The sequence below is a fragment of the Trypanosoma brucei genome, chromosome 10 (genome assembly GCF_000210295.1).
Source record: "Trypanosoma brucei gambiense DAL972 chromosome 10, complete sequence".
Taxonomy (NCBI): domain Eukaryota; phylum Euglenozoa; class Kinetoplastea; order Trypanosomatida; family Trypanosomatidae; genus Trypanosoma; species Trypanosoma brucei.
The window spans coordinates 1,973,003-1,990,115 of record NC_026743.1 but is presented as its reverse complement, the minus strand read 5'-3'; the positions used below and the strand labels follow the sequence as shown (position 1 = coordinate 1,990,115).

At 50.2% G+C, this 17,113-nt stretch overlaps 10 protein-coding genes across 10 annotated transcripts; all 10 read left to right on the top strand.

Moving 5' to 3' along the window:
* Window positions 1-2: 2 nt before the first annotated feature.
* On the top strand, window positions 3-1,109 carry TbgDal_X10100 (eukaryotic translation initiation factor 3 subunit 8, putative, (fragment); the record flags this gene model as incomplete). The annotated part of the gene is made up of 1 exon (XM_011779880.1): window positions 3-1,109. A coding segment is annotated over one exon (1,107 nt), but the record flags the coding sequence as incomplete, so codon positions are not given.
* A 207-nt stretch (window positions 1,110-1,316) lies between these two features.
* Window positions 1,317-1,883, top strand: TbgDal_X10080 (hypothetical protein, conserved; the record flags this gene model as incomplete). Its single annotated transcript, XM_011779879.1, has 1 exon — window positions 1,317-1,883. One exon carries the CDS (start codon window positions 1,317-1,319, stop codon window positions 1,881-1,883), a length of 567 nt encoding a protein of 188 aa, XP_011778181.1.
* A 222-nt stretch (window positions 1,884-2,105) lies between these two features.
* TbgDal_X10070 (hypothetical protein, conserved) lies at window positions 2,106-2,900 on the top strand (the record flags this gene model as incomplete). The annotated part of the gene is made up of 1 exon (XM_011779878.1): window positions 2,106-2,900. One exon carries the CDS (start codon window positions 2,106-2,108, stop codon window positions 2,898-2,900), a length of 795 nt encoding a protein of 264 aa, XP_011778180.1.
* A 233-nt stretch (window positions 2,901-3,133) lies between these two features.
* On the top strand, window positions 3,134-4,258 carry TbgDal_X10060 (hypothetical protein, conserved; the record flags this gene model as incomplete). Its single annotated transcript, XM_011779877.1, has 1 exon — window positions 3,134-4,258. The coding sequence occupies one exon, from the start codon at window positions 3,134-3,136 to the stop codon at window positions 4,256-4,258; it is 1,125 nt and encodes a 374-aa protein (XP_011778179.1).
* A 664-nt stretch (window positions 4,259-4,922) lies between these two features.
* TbgDal_X10050 (bloodstream-specific protein 2 precursor,putative) lies at window positions 4,923-6,416 on the top strand (the record flags this gene model as incomplete). Its single annotated transcript, XM_011779876.1, has 1 exon — window positions 4,923-6,416. One exon carries the CDS (start codon window positions 4,923-4,925, stop codon window positions 6,414-6,416), a length of 1,494 nt encoding a protein of 497 aa, XP_011778178.1.
* Window positions 6,417-7,718: 1,302 nt separating this feature from the next.
* Window positions 7,719-8,240, top strand: TbgDal_X10040 (hypothetical protein, conserved; the record flags this gene model as incomplete). The annotated part of the gene is made up of 1 exon (XM_011779875.1): window positions 7,719-8,240. One exon carries the CDS (start codon window positions 7,719-7,721, stop codon window positions 8,238-8,240), a length of 522 nt encoding a protein of 173 aa, XP_011778177.1.
* A 194-nt stretch (window positions 8,241-8,434) lies between these two features.
* Window positions 8,435-10,198, top strand: TbgDal_X10030 (RNA editing complex protein, MP63; the record flags this gene model as incomplete). The annotated part of the gene is made up of 1 exon (XM_011779874.1): window positions 8,435-10,198. The coding sequence occupies one exon, from the start codon at window positions 8,435-8,437 to the stop codon at window positions 10,196-10,198; it is 1,764 nt and encodes a 587-aa protein (XP_011778176.1).
* A 229-nt stretch (window positions 10,199-10,427) lies between these two features.
* TbgDal_X10020 (hypothetical protein, conserved) lies at window positions 10,428-11,237 on the top strand (the record flags this gene model as incomplete). The annotated part of the gene is made up of 1 exon (XM_011779873.1): window positions 10,428-11,237. The coding sequence occupies one exon, from the start codon at window positions 10,428-10,430 to the stop codon at window positions 11,235-11,237; it is 810 nt and encodes a 269-aa protein (XP_011778175.1).
* A 338-nt stretch (window positions 11,238-11,575) lies between these two features.
* Window positions 11,576-13,189, top strand: TbgDal_X10010 (CCT-theta, putative; the record flags this gene model as incomplete). Its single annotated transcript, XM_011779872.1, has 1 exon — window positions 11,576-13,189. The coding sequence occupies one exon, from the start codon at window positions 11,576-11,578 to the stop codon at window positions 13,187-13,189; it is 1,614 nt and encodes a 537-aa protein (XP_011778174.1).
* A 986-nt stretch (window positions 13,190-14,175) lies between these two features.
* Window positions 14,176-17,112, top strand: TbgDal_X10000 (hypothetical protein, conserved, (fragment); the record flags this gene model as incomplete). Its single annotated transcript, XM_011779871.1, has 1 exon — window positions 14,176-17,112. A coding segment is annotated over one exon (2,937 nt), but the record flags the coding sequence as incomplete, so codon positions are not given.
* Between the last annotated feature and the right edge of the window lies 1 nt (window position 17,113).

Below are 17,113 nucleotides of genomic sequence, written 5' to 3'. Positions count from 1 at the left end.
AGACAGTGCGATCGCTCTACGAGCAACTCCTCCTCATCGGTGATGACGAGTCCAAATCACTTGCTCTGCTTCATTTGGTTTACCAAATGGGACTAGAAGGGAAGTACCGGGAGGGACGAGATCTCATACGACGCTCTGGTGGGGCAGAGAAGCTGTGCAACTCCAACCATAATTCTGTCCTCTATAACAGAGCTGTCGCACAACTGGGTTTGGCATCCTTCATTATGGGTGACATCATGCAAGCGTATGAGCTCCTGAGTCCTTTATGGAATTCGTGGGAAGGTCCTGAGGTATTGATAGGCCAAAAGCTGCCGAATTTAAAAGATGAGAAGGGGGATGAGGAGTTGAGGTACCGTGATTTACTACTGCCTCCACACGCCCACATCCCTTATAGTCAGCTGGAGCTTGCAACGATGCTTTCAACGCTTGTAGTCGGCACAGTGGACGAAGCAAAAAAACCCTACGAGGTTACACACCATCACCGCTATTTCTACCGTGTAATAAATCAGATGCAGTTTCAGCCACTCCTGGGCGAGCCTATCGAGTTCAGAGAGCAAATAACAGCTGCTTACACTGCCTTGAAGCTGGGTGATTATGCGCGCTCAAGTGAAGTTATCAAAAACATGAAGGTCTGGGATAACATGCCGAGAGGTACTGAGGCACGAGACACATTTCTACAACGTTTGAAGGAAGCAGCCCTACAGATATTCTGTTACAACAGCAGGCGCAGCTTTGCGACGATATCCGTGGAGATTATGGCCAAGAAGTTTGATATAACTGAGAGCACAGTTAAGCATGTCATTAACGGTATTATATCAGAAAATAACACCCCCCTCATTGCTGTGTGGGACAGAGATGATCAGTACCTTCACGTGGATAGAAGCAACATTTCACGCCTGCAGTACCTGGTGGAGGCTACTGCGAGAAGTGTGGAAAATATTGCCCACTACTGCGAGAAGGGCGGGCATGGCAACGATTTCCGTGGAGGACGGGGCCAGGGGTATATGCGTGGGGGACGAGGTTTTGGACGCGGAGGTGGCGGCGATTTCCGTGGCGCAGCAGACTACGGGCGCGGCCGGGGGCGTGGTCGTGCTAGAGGAGGGCAGTAAGTAAAGCAATCACTTAAGTTATAAATTTTTTGTCAATCATCTGAGGATTCCCTATATTTTTAATACTTTTTTGGTGGAGAGGAAAAAAATCCTTGCTTGGAGTTAGTTGTGTGAGTTGTAAATCCTAGTTTTGTCCTACTTTTATACTGTTTTTTTCTTTTTTCTGTTTTATATGCTTGATACACCGACCAGTATTATTTAGATGGTATGCGTCAGTCATCTTTGCCTGAAGAGGATGCGTTTCTTTGTTTGTTAAAACAAATAGAAAGAGAAGGCTACACACCAAATATAGGAGAGCGCGCCGTTATATGCCGTACTATTAATGGTGTATTCAACCCCCTCGGGGTTTATTTCGCATTGATCGGTGCTTCGTGCGGCTACTTCGGACTTGGAATGGCGGTACGGGCTTCCCAGAGATTAGCAAGCTCCGTTGTTGGGTTTCTTTACATGGCTGAGTTATCGTGGTCCTTTCAGGAAAGGCGGCCTTGTGCAGGTTTTCTTAACGACGTTCGCTCTTTAGATGGCCAGCTGAGGGAGAAGACGGGTGCGCAACATTTGTTGGGAGAATTCTCCTTAATGGATCGTTCATTAATTGGTGAAATTTTTGACTTTGTTACACTTGACAAAACAATCAGGTGGTTGCTGTGCCTAACTTCTAGTTGTGCAAGTGGTCCGCACTGGTTGCCGTTCGTGAAAATAAAGTGGTTTGATGGACTGCCGTTGGACCCGTTGACGATATGGTACTGGAGGTTCGTGCTCTCCTTTTACAGGTGAGGCAACCAGTAGCGTGTTGGGTATCTCGTTATTGCTTAGTGTAGACTTGCGTTTATTGTTTGCGAGACTGTAGTGTCTCCACCGTTATTATTATTAATATTATCATTGTTGTTGTTGTTGTTTTGCGCACTTTGAAGAGGCGTTCCTTGCTGTTGTACGAGCTCTTGTACAGAAATCCATGACTTAACAACACCTTTGTGCGCCACCAGTGCTTTCAACGGCATGCAGGGGAAGGTTGTCAGTGTACATGGTGCTGATGCACAATGGTACGAACCTACTCAAATACCACAGGATAAATACTTGAAGATAGTTCAAGGGCGGAATCTTTTTCTAGTGACATTTATCACTGGCTCTGCAGTGATTTGGGGCTTGAGTTTGATACCCCAATGGTGTATGTATCGTTCGGTGTCATGGATGTACCGGAAGTATTGCAGAGGCCGAGTGCTTGATCTCACTCCAAAGGTGGCAGACGCAAGGGATGTGAGATATTACGAGATGTCAAATGCTGTTCGTGTCGAATTTATTGTAAAGGAAAGGGTTGATGACGACGAATACAAAACCGACTTGTCGCTTTCTGAAGAGGAGCAAACTGAAAGGCGGCGGGCTCTGACTTTGGGTTTTATGTTGAAGAATGATTATAACTGGGCTGGGAGCTCTATAACTTTTGACACTGTTGAGCGGAGGGAGACCGAAATGCCCGACTTCAGGAAATACGATACCGTTGTGATTCGGAATGAATTGTTGAACATGGGTCGGGAAGGGGCGCGGAAGATGTTGAACTCAGCCGCGGCCTACGTTAAGGAGGGAGGGTATGTTCTTCTTATGGACTTTGGAAAACCCAGATGGCCGCTGTTAGCCTCGCTCACTCGCTGGTTCGGTGCTGCGACGCGCAGCTCAATGAACCTTACTCACGATTACGGAAGGTGGGTGGCAGAGGACAACTGCTACTCAATTATAGCGGAACGGAGGTGCCTTATGGGGGTTCACTACGCATTCGTGTTACAGCGAAAGCCATGATAAAAATGCGGTTAGCTGAGTTTTTTGTTACGCAATTCGTTTTGTTATTCGCTTGGGCCCGCTGTTGGTGCGATGCCGTTCTCCAATTCTTTTAACTTCCATCCTTTTCAAATATTCCCGCCTCTGCGTTGTGAACTTCGCAATTTGCATGAAAGGTAGGCGCTAACAAACGTTTAAAAAGGGAAAGTATTGTTAACCTACGAATACATAGAGGTGAGCCACTGGATTCAAAGATGGACGCTAAACAAAGGGAATCCATTGAAGAGCTTAAAGAACAGCTTAGAGGGCTGGAGGAAGCTTTACTGATCCAAGAGAAGGTCATGCAGCAGCGCAATCAGGTGATACTCTCTTTGTCTTCCTCCATAGCGGATGCAGAGAATTCAATTGGAGAAAGCAAGGAAGGTTTGAAAAAAGCAGAAGAAAGTCTTGAAGAAGCGATCCGAAGTAATACAATTGCGCACACTGAGCGGCTAGTGCTTCAGGAAGAAGCAACCAAATATTCGGAGCGCGACGAGTACTTGAATGAATTGTCTGAAGCGGACGCAGGTCTCAACGCGGCAGAAGCACAAGTTAAAGACCTCGTAATTCAGATAAACGACCTGAGCAGAGAACCTCAGAACAAGAATGCATTGCAACGTGTTACCCTGGTGAGGCTAATTTCGATGCTTAACGATTTGCATGCATCACTGAAGCACAGCGTTCAGTGCGTTCCCCATGAAGAGGACAATCGAGCAAGGGAGGTGCTTAAGGCAATCCGTGAGTTGTCCCGTGAGCGTGAGCGGACGTTTGGACATTGCTTAAGAAAGAAACGCGAGATCATGGGTGTGATGGAGCTTAAAAAGCAAAGAACTGATGAAATTCTTCTTGAGTCAAAGAAGAATGTGGCCCTGTTACGCGATATTCATGAAAAAACGACATTAGATGCGGTAGAGAAAATACAAAAAGAGAGAAACTTGCTTCAAGAAGAGCTTGAAAATATAAAAAGAGCGAACCAGCTGCTTCAGGATACTCTCGGCAGCACGGAGTGTTTGTGTGATACGAAAGGGAGTGACAGTGCCAGCACTCCGGCTTCAATTTCGATGAATGTGGCTTCCTGTCAGTCTACCGACGTTCAGAAGGAGAGGGAGCACCTCCGTGAGTATTTGAGACACTTGGAAGAAAAAGTAACTCAACTAAGGAGCACAACAGATGAACTACGAGAGAGCGTGGGCTCACAAATGGAGAAAAATACTCTTAAACTTAAAGACCTTAGACATCAAGTTCGCTCAAAGCAAAATGAAACACACAGACTAGAGAACGAGAACAGAAAACTGAAGTCTCTATGTGATTCCCTGGCCTCAACATTGGGACCTAAGTAGAAATGTGATGTTGTAGGGTACGCGGGTCATCCCGCGCGTGAAGTGTGGCAAACGGTCTTCCTGAATGCGTTCCGCAGCAAAGTGTGTGTAACTGTCGCAATTTACCTTTTTCTTTAGCCTTGTCGTTTACTTAGCATAGGATCCACAACTTTACCCTATAGGATAGGGGGATGTAGTGAAGAGTAGCAGTACCGATAACAAAATGAAGATCTTCGAGCGCGAGTCACACTTCTTGGAGCCTTCCCCGTCACTTCGAGCAGGTGCCAACAGGTTTTGATCATCTCACTGTTTGTTAAAGGTGTTTACAGAAAGTGTGGTGCAGTTGAGTTGAGTCGGGTCTACTGAGTTTACTCCTCAGTCAAAAAATGAGAGGGGTTGAGGGGTCGTCACGCACCTGATGTTGGCTGACGGTCCCCTTTACAGGGCATCCGGGGCGAATACAGGCGGTTGTATGCTGCTGGATCAGTGACTCTTGTGATACATTTATTTTTTCGTGCCACCGCGAGTGCTGGCATTACGTTGGTGTCGTACTTTCCTGTCACTGCATGCCGCTCCGAAGATCTCTCGTGTCAAAATTTGCTTCGCACCCCTTTTCTCCTCTTTGCTAGGTGAACGTTTGTTATACTGTTTACTTTTTTTTATTAAGTTAATAAAAAGCGTCACGATGCGCGCTATTTTTCTTGTTGCTCTTGCGCTCGCCACCATGCGCGAGTCGACTGCGGAATCCCTGAAGCTCACCAAAGAGAACTTCAACGAGACCATCGCAAAGAGTGAAATATTTCTCGTGAAGTTTTATGTTGACACCTGTGGATACTGCCAGATGCTCGCACCAGAGTGGGAGAAGGCGGCCAATGAAACTATTGACAATGCACTTATGGGCGAAGTCGACTGTCACTCACAACCTGAATTGGCGGCTAACTTTTCCATCAGGGGATACCCAACAATCATTCTCTTTCGTAATGGCAAGGAGGCGGAGCACTACGGTGGTGCCCGCACGAAGGACGATATTATCAAGTACATTAAAGCGAACGTTGGACCGGCAGTGACGCCAGCGTCCAATGCTGAAGAGGTGACAAGGGCAAAGGAGGAGCATGATGTAGTGTGCGTTGGCCTGACAGCCAACAATAGCACTTCACTTTCTACCACACTGGCCGAGGCCGCGCAGTCGTTCAGAGTCAGCCTCAAATTCTTTGAAGCAGAACCTAAGCTTTTCCCCGACGAGAAGCCCGAGACCATTGTGGTGTACAGGAAGGGAGGCGAAAAGGAGGTTTACGATGGCCCCATGGAAGTAGAGAAGTTGACAGAATTCCTTCAAATTTCTCGCGTTGCCTTTGGGGGTGAAATTACCCCGGAGAACTATCAATACTACTCAGTTATAAAACGGCCCGTAGGATGGGCTATGGTCAAGCCTAATGAAACTGCCTCGATCGAGTTGAAAGAAAGCCTCACAGAAGTGGGTAAAAAAATGCGATCCCATATGGTAGTTCTCTGGGTTAACATTTCGAAACATCCGGTTTGGAGGGACTTCGGTGTCCCGGAGGACGCCAAGTACCCCGCCTTTTTGGCTATCCACTGGGGCGCCAATTACTTGCATTCCACAGCGGAGGTTGTGACCCGCGAGTCCCTTGAGAAGTTCATCCTGGAGTTTGCTGCAGGTCGTGTCGAGCCCACCATCAAGTCCCTCCCTGTCCCCGAGGTGGAGACTGTTGATGGCAAAACCACCATCGTGGCAAAAACAATGCAGAAGCACCTTACGTCGGGAAAAGACATGCTCATCCTTTTCTTTGCCCCTTGGTGCGGTCACTGCAAGAATTTCGCTCCAACCTTTGATAAGATCGCGAAGGAGTTCGATGCAACCGACCTTATCGTTGCCGAGCTTGATGCCACAGCCAATTACGTTAACTCGTCTACTTTTACAGTTACAGCATTTCCGACGGTGTTCTTCGTCCCGAATGGAGGGAAACCCGTTGTTTTCGAAGGTGAACGCTCATTTGAAAACGTCTACGAATTTGTTCGCAAACATGTGACAACGTTTAAGGTGAGTGAGAAACCAGCTAATGTGACAGAGGAGAAGAAAAGCGAGGAAGAGAACAAGAGCAGTAAGAGCAATGAAAGTAATGATAGCAATGAGAGCAATGTTGATAAACAAGATCTGTAGCAAGATTAAGAAAACGTTTGGCCCAGTTTCAAATCCTTATCCACTTAGCTATTTTCGCTTTTCGGCTCCGATGATGTGGGCAACAATGGTTTGCAAGTTGCCGGATGGAAGACAAAGTGAAGAACCCCTTATATATGAATAGAAGGGGTCGTTGGCGGGGGTGGGTTATGGGGCTAACGTAATGCCAGGTAATAGAGATGATAGTGGTAAAAGCGGGGTATCTTTAAGAAATTGAAATGTCGGAAGGGAGGGGGGGGGATAAATAACGGCGGAGGGTCGGGGGTGCTGCGCGCCTCTAGAGTCCTACTCGCTGTAGATAATAGGTATATAAAAAGATTTGAAAGGGGCGACTGATAAGAAACTCATATTCATGCCTTTCTATGTGGGCTTTGGCTGGTTCCTTGCGTCACCGTTTCTTCATCTTCAGCTTGAACTCCTCCTTTTTTGCTTAGGAAGGTTGACATATTTTGTGTGCGACAGCGCTCATTTTTCTACATAATAGTGCGTTTGGGTGGCGTGGACGTTGGATGGCGTTTTCGTTTCTACGGATTCACCCCTCCCACAAGCAATATACAGGGCCCCTGTGTTAAGGGGAAGCCGACGATACTTTACCCAGGAGGTGAAGGAGATAAGTTGAATTTACCGATTTGTTTGGGGATGGGATAATCCCAAACTCTGTGAATCGCTGCGCGTCTTGATGCCTTGTTGAAAGTTTGAGGCTGGGGGATATCCTGCACGAGAGAGCCAGGGGAGATGCACGCCACCCAGCGTACACATGCTGCAACAAACTCGCGGCTACCCTATTGGGCAACGAAAAATGGGATTAGTTAATGCTTTTCTTCCATGACTGGGCTCTTGCCGAGGCCCGTACACCCCAAACCCACCTTACGGTTGCTTGTCACAAGCGCTTCTTGGGGTGCTCACCACATGGGATGCATAAATCGTAAAGGTGCGCACATTTTGATCTTTGTATTAAGTTAGGGAGACTGTTCCATGCCACAGACGGATCTGTTCTGCAAAGGGCGCGCAGTGGTATAGTCTGAACGCCAAGAATGCGGTGGGCGGTGGGGGAGCCCGCTGCACACGGAAATTAAAGAAGGGTGTACCCTTTCACTGGGGAGCGGAGCATGGTCTGATTGTTTTTAAACTTCTTCGGTTTGTCTGAAGCCATACGCGTGTGTGTTCGTGGCAAGTTGCACCTCACTACCGATCGGGAAGTGCCTGAACTTGGCGGTGTCTATCAACAAGCTTCATGAAGGGGGACACTCTCAACCACATCTAGCGGACGACCTTTTGGCACCAATGACCAGCAAAGCAGTTAATGTTGCCTCTCTCCCCCCTTTTGTTCTCTGGCGTTGCGCCACCGCCACTGTGCCCCACTGTCATTTGTTTGGCTTGAATGTCGCTTCTCCTCACACATGCTACGATAGGTGTATGCTTTCAAAACCAGTTGCACCGCTGCTCCATCAATCGTGCTTTGCGGCGCATTGCTGTGTTGGTGTTGTCCGCTCGCCATGTAGGGGACAAATGTGGGGAGAACCTGTGTGGACGTGCCGCTTGCTGTTGGCAGAGTGTGGTAGGTCGGCAGCACCTTCTCCACAGACTACGGCTATATGCAGTCAAGAAATGCTTGCATTGAAATGCAGGGGACTTCCATTTGTTGAGTACAGTGTCAATAACCTGCGGGAGGGCTCGCTTGTGCATGTTGTTTCCAAAATATACAAGAAGCCCAGATTTGTTCCAATTCATGGTACGTATGTGGAAGACACTGAATTGGTAGTTACGGAGCAGTTCGGCTCCCTGGTTCTCTTGGGGCACTTATGACGTGCGCTTCTCCGGCAATTGAAGCTGTTCCCTGCGTCGTATTACACGTTGTGGCTTCAGGATACTTTGTCTTCCCCCTACCTTTACAATGCTGTAACTCTTGGATTTTTTTCTTCGCTGCACCTGTTTGCAGCCTGCTCTTTCCCCCCGTGCTCACTCTTTCTCATCCTCCGTTTTGTAATTACCTCAAGACGATGTACCGCAGGTTCTTTCGCAGCGCAGCCGTTAAGCATTTAGGCACGACAAGTGCGCAATGTCTGATGCGTGCAACAAAATATCCCTGTGGCGCGATGTGCAGGAATGCTAGCAGCTGCCACCCACAGACACTGGGCTACCAACAGAGGTTCCAATCAACAACGGACAAGAAGTTTCACTGTAGCGTGTGTAAGAAGCCATTTCGTCTTGAAATGGCGGCTAAGTTGCACCTCCAGCAGGCGCATGGCGGAGACGGTTCTGTGGAGGCCGGCCCCGGACCCGGTGTCGAGGCCTCATCCGTTAACGTTGTCAGCACACCGGTGCCCTCACCGATAAGTCCTGTTGAGCGAACGTTTGTCGATGAAGAAGAGCGCCGCCCGCGTCGCATGAGGCCGACGCCGAAGCCTCTTCATCAACCCGACCGTGACATACCAGCTGCTGCGATGGAAGAGATGCTTGGCGTATGGGACAAAATTGGGTTGAACAGGCTGGAGGGTAACTTTGTGCACAGCACGATGGTGATGAAGGTGTTTGCTGCGCCCCCTGATGTGTCAGAGATACCCCTTTATGAACACGTTGCCCCCGAGGGCGAGAATCCATTCGATAGTTTGGACCACATGACCACAGGTACCGTAGATGCGACGTACGTTGGTCATGATGCTTTCGCAGAAGTGGACCTGGTGGACCCTTTTGTTGCCGCACCCGATCAAACATTGAACCCATTTCGCGCTGGAAAGGTCCGAAACCCTTTTACGCGAATCTCTCCCACACAACGGGAGGTAGTCAAGCCATTGCAACCGCCCCAACCGAAAGAGGAGCCACTTAAAGCCCCTGTTACACCGTTTGGGCAGCTGCCGATGTTCGGGCAGACCAGGGAGCCAAGTGCCTCATTTGCAGCAGCAGCTGTTTCGGTCCAAGCGGCCGCAAATCCGAATGAGGTTTCTTCACCATTCGCAGCTGCAGTCAGTAGTTCACCCTTTGTTGGTCAGGTTGCGTCGCCATTTGCTCCTGCGCAGGATGTGGCGGGGAGCCCATTCGAGGCGTCACCGTGCGCGGCCTCGTCACCCTTTGTTACAGCCGGAGGGCAGGAAACATCTCCCTTTGCAGCTCCGTCTACACCTGCCTCCTTCGGTCAGGGGAGCTTGTTTCCTCCAATGGGGACGGGAGCGCCTGGTTTTACTGCAATTACTGAGACTGAGCAGCGCCAACAGGAGCTGGAGCACGGCTGCCCCACATGCGGAAAAAAATTTTCTACGTTTGAGGGAGCTGCCATGCACAGCAAGTCAAAACACGGAATTGTGCTAGAATCTAAGAAGGTGAAAGACAGGCTGAACAGAAAGGGAGTTCCTGATTTACCCGCGTACGTGCCCAGTCCGGTGGATTTGTCTTCCACCTCCCCCTTTGGAACCAGGTCTGCCATCGGAGCTTCATGGGCCGAAACGGAGCTCATCCCCCATGCGCAGTGCGTGAGTAACATCACTATTGTTGGCCGCGTGCTCGATGTTTCGCAGGCGTCGGAGAATGTGTCTCACGTGACTGTTTTTGTTGAAGGAGAGCGGAGTGGTGAGGAGGAGACCTTGACACTTTGTTGCTTTGGCGAGGTCTCTCAAAAAATTCGTGGGACTTTGAAGCGCAACGCAACGATATTCGCAAGCGGCACCCTTCGGCTTCATCCTGTGTACGAAGCATCAAACAACAAATATTACGTGAGTCCTGTGGTGCATGTGTCAATGCCCACAGGGACTCTAGCTGTGATCACATAAGTTATACATTAGGGGAGAATACCGTTTCCCTTGGCGTTTCTTCACTCATGTTTATCTATCCGCTTCCCACCTTTCTTCTTTGTCTTCTTGCAGCCGCAGCGAGCGGCAGCCTCCGAGTTGGAGGGAACTCCCGACTCCTCTCTGGGGGCTTCATCCTTCTACCCATTCTATCCTCCCTCATACTGCTTCTCCCCCCTATCGTTTTGTGAGTGATCCCAAGGGCAGCACAATGGAGACCCCAAGAAGCAGAGAGGCACTGGAAAAGTTATGCGAGTTCCTTCTGAGGGAGGCAGGTCATTCCGAAGTAAGCGATACGCTAGAGGATCTGTTTGCTACCGCTCCTCAGAAGGCCTTTCGAAAGGTGGATGTAGAAGTGGCTTTCCTAGTATCACCCGTGGCGCACCGCGTCCCCCTTTATTATATTGTCCCACACGAAATTCACCAGGGAAGCATATGCATAGTAACTCCCCCGCCTCAGCGCCGGTACAAGGACGAGGTTCTCAAACTAAGCGAGGACGGTGACGCCATTTTCCAGCGTGTTAAGAGGGTCATTGACAGTAACAAACTAAGCGTGAAATTTACCCATCCCGTCACAGTGAGGGCGCTCGCAAAAAGTTTTGACAATTTTTTTGTGTATGGTGTAAAAAAGTACCCACCGCAGTTGACCGGTGAGTTTTGTGGTCACCAGCGGCACCCCATTTGGGTCCCGCGGCGTTCTCCATTTGCTGAAAGAATAAGGGAAGCAGCAAAGACTGTGGTGGTGCCGCGCAGGGGACACAACTCGGTGACGTGTTGCATAGGTCACACGGGGCTTTCAATCGAAAAGCTCGACGAGAACCTTCGGAGCTTTCTTACTCAACTGACGAACGATCCCCAGGGAGTTACTCACGAAAATATCCTCCGCATCCGAGTCATGGGAATGGACTACAAAAACCGCTGTGCCGGGCTACCAATATTTTGTCATACGTTTCAAATTCCTCGCACCCTACCGGAAGGGGAAGAGGAAGGACGTCAGACGAAGAAAAGAAAGAAAGAGTAGGGTGGATTGACTGGAACCGCGTGTCCATACATTCACACCCAATGCAGCGACGAACACTAGTGAGGATAATAAGAAGGGGGTACGCTTGGGTAAATTTAAAGTACCAATTAACGAAACGTAGGAACGGTGTGTGAAGCCGGAACCAGCACTGACTGTTTCCCCCTTTAAACTATTCTGCCATGGATGGGGGTTTCGACCCCTCCTTTCCTCACCAACTAACTTCATATCTCTTTGTTTGCCTTTTTATGTCTTTTTTCTTTTGAAGTTTTAATCATTGGTTTAATAATCCACACAGCCTTCTCCAGAGGAATCAGCCGCATTTAACCGCTCCGTTAAAGATGTCGTTCATGCAAACTGGTCCTGCGTCCATGCTTAAGGATGGGTCAACCTTTGTCGATGACCCCGTCATTAAGAACATCGACGCCTGCCGTGAACTTGCCAAGATAACTCGCAGTTCTATGGGACCCTACGGGCTGTGCAAGATGGTTATTAATCACCTCAACAAACTATTTGTAACCCACGACGCTGCTACCATCCTCCGTGAGCTTGAAGTTGAGCATCCCGCTGCGAAGTTGTTGGTTCAGGCTTCTAACGCCATGCAGGAGGAAGTTGGTGATGGGACAAACTTTGTTGTCTCTTTGGCTGGCGAGCTCCTTTCCCAGGCGGAGTCGCTTGTACGCATGGGCCTCCATCCAAGTGAAATTGTGGAGGGGTACAAGAAGGCTGGAAACAAGAGTCTGGAGATCCTTGAAACCCTGACGGTGGGAACGGTGGACGATGTACTCCTCAAGGAGCAGGTGATGGCGCCAATTCGCACGGCCATCGCCTCAAAGCAGTACGGACACGACTCATTCTTGGCGAACCTGGTGGTTGAAGCCTGCATCAATGCGTGCCCCACAAACACTCGGTCCTTCAATGTTGACAACGTGCGCGTGGCGAAGCTAGACGGCGACTGTGTGTTGGGATCCCGGAACGTGCGTGGATTTGTGATTGCACGAAACCCTGAGGGTGTTGTACGTCACCAGAAGAAGGCGAAAATTGCCGTATACGCTTGTGCAGTAGATGTGCCATCAACCGAAACGAAAGGGACAGCATTGATCGAAACAGCAGACGAGCTTCTCCAGTTCTCGAGAAAAGAGGAGGAGGCGATGGAAGAGATCATCACCAACATTCACAAGACAGGTGTCAACGTCATCGTTTCAAACTCAACATTTGGTGACCTCGCCCTTCACTACCTCAATCGGTACGGCATAATGGCTGTGAAGGTCCCGTCCAAATTCGAGCTCCGTCGGCTCTGTGCGGCAGTGGGAGCGCGGACTCTTTCTCGCCTGGACACCCCAACAGTGGAGGATATTGGATCGTGTGATAACGTGGACGTGACGGATGCCGGTGGCAAGAACATCATATCGTTTGTCCAAGACAAAGACGATTCCAAGTTGTCCACTATTGTCGTCCGTGGAGCAACGAAAAACGTTCTTGACGATGTTGAACGGGCCATTGACGACGGCGTCAACGTTTTCAAGGCCCTTACCAAGGACAAGCGCCTCGTAGCCGGTGCGGGGGCCGTCGAGATGGAACTCCAAAGAAAGCTGAAGTTGTTCGCCGAGACAAGTCCTGGTCTTGACCAGTACGCTATTCACAAATTTGCTTCCAGTTTCGAGGTAGTGGCCCGTACACTAGCAGAAGTTAGTGGTTTTAATGGAACAGATGTTGTAACTCAGCTCGAGATTGACCACAACGCCGGCAAGGTGCACAATGGGGTTGGTGTAGAGGATGGCACCACAATCGACTCCCTGGAGGCTGGTATTGTTGAGCCGTATCTAACAAAATACTGGGCAATTAATCTGGCAACGGAAGCTGTTCTGACGGTGCTTCAAGTGAACCAAATTATCGTTGCCAAGCAAGCTGGCGGTCCGAAAAATCGTCCGGATCAGGCAAGAGATGATGATTAAGAGGTGGCGTGCGGCACAGATACGTTGTAGTGGGAGGAGGTCGTCCTTACGCGTCAAGCGCTGTTGCCTCGTAGTGGATAGATCTTGGTAGGCATATTCTGAACTCGTGCCTCTACGGAATACTTTTTTTTTATTTTGTTTTTGTTTTATTTTGATCTTGTGAAGAGAGCGCTAAACCACTTAAGAGAAGAGGAAGGAAGAGGAGGATATTAAAAACTACATAAGGAGGATATATGTTTGTTCTCAGCTCTGCGTGAAGGGTGAGAGGTCGCCATATTAGCCGTACCCACTTACGATCGTGCAGGAGATGTGTTTTTCAGCGCCTTCCCCCCCTTGCTGCACCCTTTATGATACTACGCTCTGGTCCATTCCAGATTCTAACATTTTTGTAAAATTGAACCAGGGTAGAATGACCTAAATGCGAATCTTTTACTGATAGCCCTGCCTCTGAGGTGAATTAGCTGAGTTTTGGAAGCAGTAGCCATTGTAGGTGTACCGGAAGTCCATACGCATGTAGTGGAGGCGGTGTCAACACACCCACGTCCTCTTTGTGACGACGCTTGTCTTCGGTTAGTGTGTGACGGAGACGTACCTTGCGGCGGCACGATGAGGGAAGGCCAAATTGTCACGAAGTAACGCAGCAACTGTACTACCGCCCTGTGTTCGATGGGATGAAGCGGAGGCGGCAGGAGGTTGTACGGGAGACTGTGACCTGCAAAAGGTGACTGGTATCGTCATTTAGTGTGTCGCGTTACCAGCCTCATGACAAGAACAAGCACTGTTACGGTTTGCGGTAGGAGAGTTGTTGATAGCTAATTACCAGCTTGCTACCCTCACACGCATACACGCTACCTTCTCTTTATTTTGCACGGGATAGGCCGATCGGTTCATTGCGTCGCCGACGCGGTTATATGTGCCGGTAAACAATAGACCCTTTGTTTGCTTCTGCTCTCCATTCTTTTGCTTGATTGTGTGATATAGCTGCAATGAGCGGGTCGCGTCTGGATGCCCGTGGTGAGAAAATAACCACCTTCTGGGGTATCAAAGACCAAGGGTATGACTACGTTTCGATTGACCTCCGTGACAACTGCCTCCAAAACTTTGAGCACTTCGGCACGCACCCCAAATTGCTCGAGCTACGGCTTGAAAACAACATGATTGAGAGTTTCATGGGTCTAACCAGGCAGCCGTCGCTGCTTGTTATTGACCTGGAGGGGAATCCCATCGCAGCCCACCCACTTCACCGCGTAATGGTGCTCCTCGCAGTTGGATTTTCGGTCACTACCATCGATGGCGTGCCCGTTACAACTCAGGAATATGACACGGCGCGGGCTATGGGTTACCATGCAGCACTGGCCGTAAGTTATGGCTGGAAACTGGAGGTTGGGGTTCGCTCACAAGAGGAGTATCTCCAAATCATTGAGGCATGTAAGAAAGCTCGCAGGAAGTCACCGGCCCAGCGGGGCACCTTCAAAACCATTGATCATGCCTTGGAGGAACGCAGGGAGTCAGTAATAATCAGAGTGCCACCCAACCAAACTAGCGTGGAAAATTCACAGTGCTTTAGTACCATGGAGTATGAACGCATGACAGAGCGCGTGAAACATCTTGAAGAGTTGCTTTATGAGGCAAAGAAGGAACTGAAGTCTCAGCAGCAGCAGCAGCAGCACAAGGTGGACGACGTTGAGATGAGCCGCACAGACAGCCTGTCTGCAGCTGAGCTCCGCTGTGCCCATAGTATCTTATTTACCGAGAACATTCGGTTAACCACCAACGTTACGACGTCGACGCATGAAGAGAGCAGTGGTTGTGTCCAGGGTGCCCTCATGTTCGAAAGAGCCTCGTTGGTTTTCCTCACCTTCATGTCACGCACCCGCTTGGCCGAGTTCCCGCTTTGTGACCTTCAAGTGGAGCTCCACCAGAACGTACTCCGTATTCGGGGTAATCACGGGTCCATAACTGACGTTTTTTTTGGCGACACGAGGACCCTCAGATGCGTGCACAAGTTAATATACTTGCGACGTGGCTGTGATGTGCCACTTATCTTCATAAGTAGCGAAGCACCAGAAAACGCTAAATTGTTAGTGGACGCAAGCGTGAACACCGAGCGCGGCTACTTTGTCGGCGACAATGGCCCAAACGATTCCTTTTACCCAGAAAGGGGGCATGGGGGTTCGTCAATCCATGCCAACGGAAGTCTCATGCCGTACATGAACTCTTTTCATTATGAGACGGCGGCAAGCACCGCCGGGGAGGATAAGCAACTTCCGGAAGTTACTCAGAGCGCGCTCACACTTACGCTTCAGGATGGTCAAACACCGAATACGTCTCTGATACAACAAAGCTTTGCCAATACGTACGCAGATATTGCTTCGGAGAGAGAGACAACGGACGAAACGGACGATAAAGACAGAAGTGAAGTTTCACAGGAAACCCTGTTTTCAACGAATGCCGTGACTCCTAGGCTGTTTTCAGGCTCCCCTCAAGCTGTCTCTATTGACGAAAATGCTTTCGGACCCGACATCGGGGCTGCAAGCGCGGACAATCGCGAGGTAGCGCACACCGAGGCCCCCGCGGTTTCAACCCCACGTGATAGAGGGCCCCCGGCGGTGCGGGTGTTACGTCGGCAATCATCAGTCTTCGCTACCCAACAGCCTACCTCCAGCCGGATGAAGGCGAACACTCGAACACGCGTGACCAGTCAGACGCAGGTCTCAGTGGTTTCTAACTCCTTAGAAAAAGATTCGTCAGTTCTCCAGGATTCGTGCACATTATCATTGACCGATGCCGCTACCGGTGTTACGATGCTTAGTAGGCCGCCTCCAGGTGCTGCAAACAGTCTTTCAAGCTCGCAACTTTTAGTCTCTGCTGCATCAGACAATGGTAGGAGTCTGGTGCCCATTGTCGAAGAACTTGTGGAAGGTAACCCGAGTGTTGCCGATCCTCCCGCTCCAAGTTCGTCAACTCCACACGTGGACAACCGCTTAACGCCAAGGGTTCTAGTTTCTAGGGCCTCAACCTCAGGTGGGAGGAGATCCCCGGCCGTACGTGAACTACGTCAGCGCCCCTTAACGACTGCGGACCATGCACCTGTTGTCAGACTAGAAGTGAACGCTGGAGAATCACCGGTGCTGCAGGATCATGTTCCTGGTGCCCCAACCATCGCGGAAAACGAGACAGTGGCACCAAACGTGGAGCCGAGTGGCCAAGGCGCCACCACCGTTGAGCACTTGAACGCGGCCAACGTGTCAACAGTACACACCTCTGAATCGGTAGCGCCCCAGCAGCTGGCGTCCAGGGCCCCAACACCAGGCGGAAGGCCGCCTCCGCCACTTCGCGTGCCGAGCCGGTACTCATCAGTGATGGCGGGTCAATCACCTCTTCCCAATCGACTATCGTCAGCTGCAGGACCTCGCACGGCACCACAGGTTCCCACTACCAGGGCCTCGGTTCCTGTTGGCAGAAGTTCTCCACCTGCGCGTGTGCTATATAGATGTTCGCCAACTGATGCCGCTGCCGCCGCTAAGGCACCCGTCCCCCTCCAGCAGGGTAAAAGTGCCAGTGGTGCCTTTGTGGGGCCGATGCCAATGAGCTCTAGGGCTTCAACATCAGTTGAACGAGCGTCTTCGACAGCACCAATATTGCACAGATCATCGGCAAGTGGTATTGCCTCCGATGCTCTGTTTGCTCACGCCCCACCTTCAACAGACGGCACCAGTTGTCAGTCATGTTCGCCGGTGGCGACTTCCAGACGTTCGATTTTGAGTGCCAGAGGATCCTCATCGACGCGGTTGTCACGTCGGTGGCGACCAACTGCCACCGGTGATGTTGTGGCTTTCAACCATCGGGGCGCGGCCCTCGAGGGTCGGGTTGCATCAAGGGGTTCGACTTCAATGGTGCTTGGGCCTGCTGCAAGAACTTCCT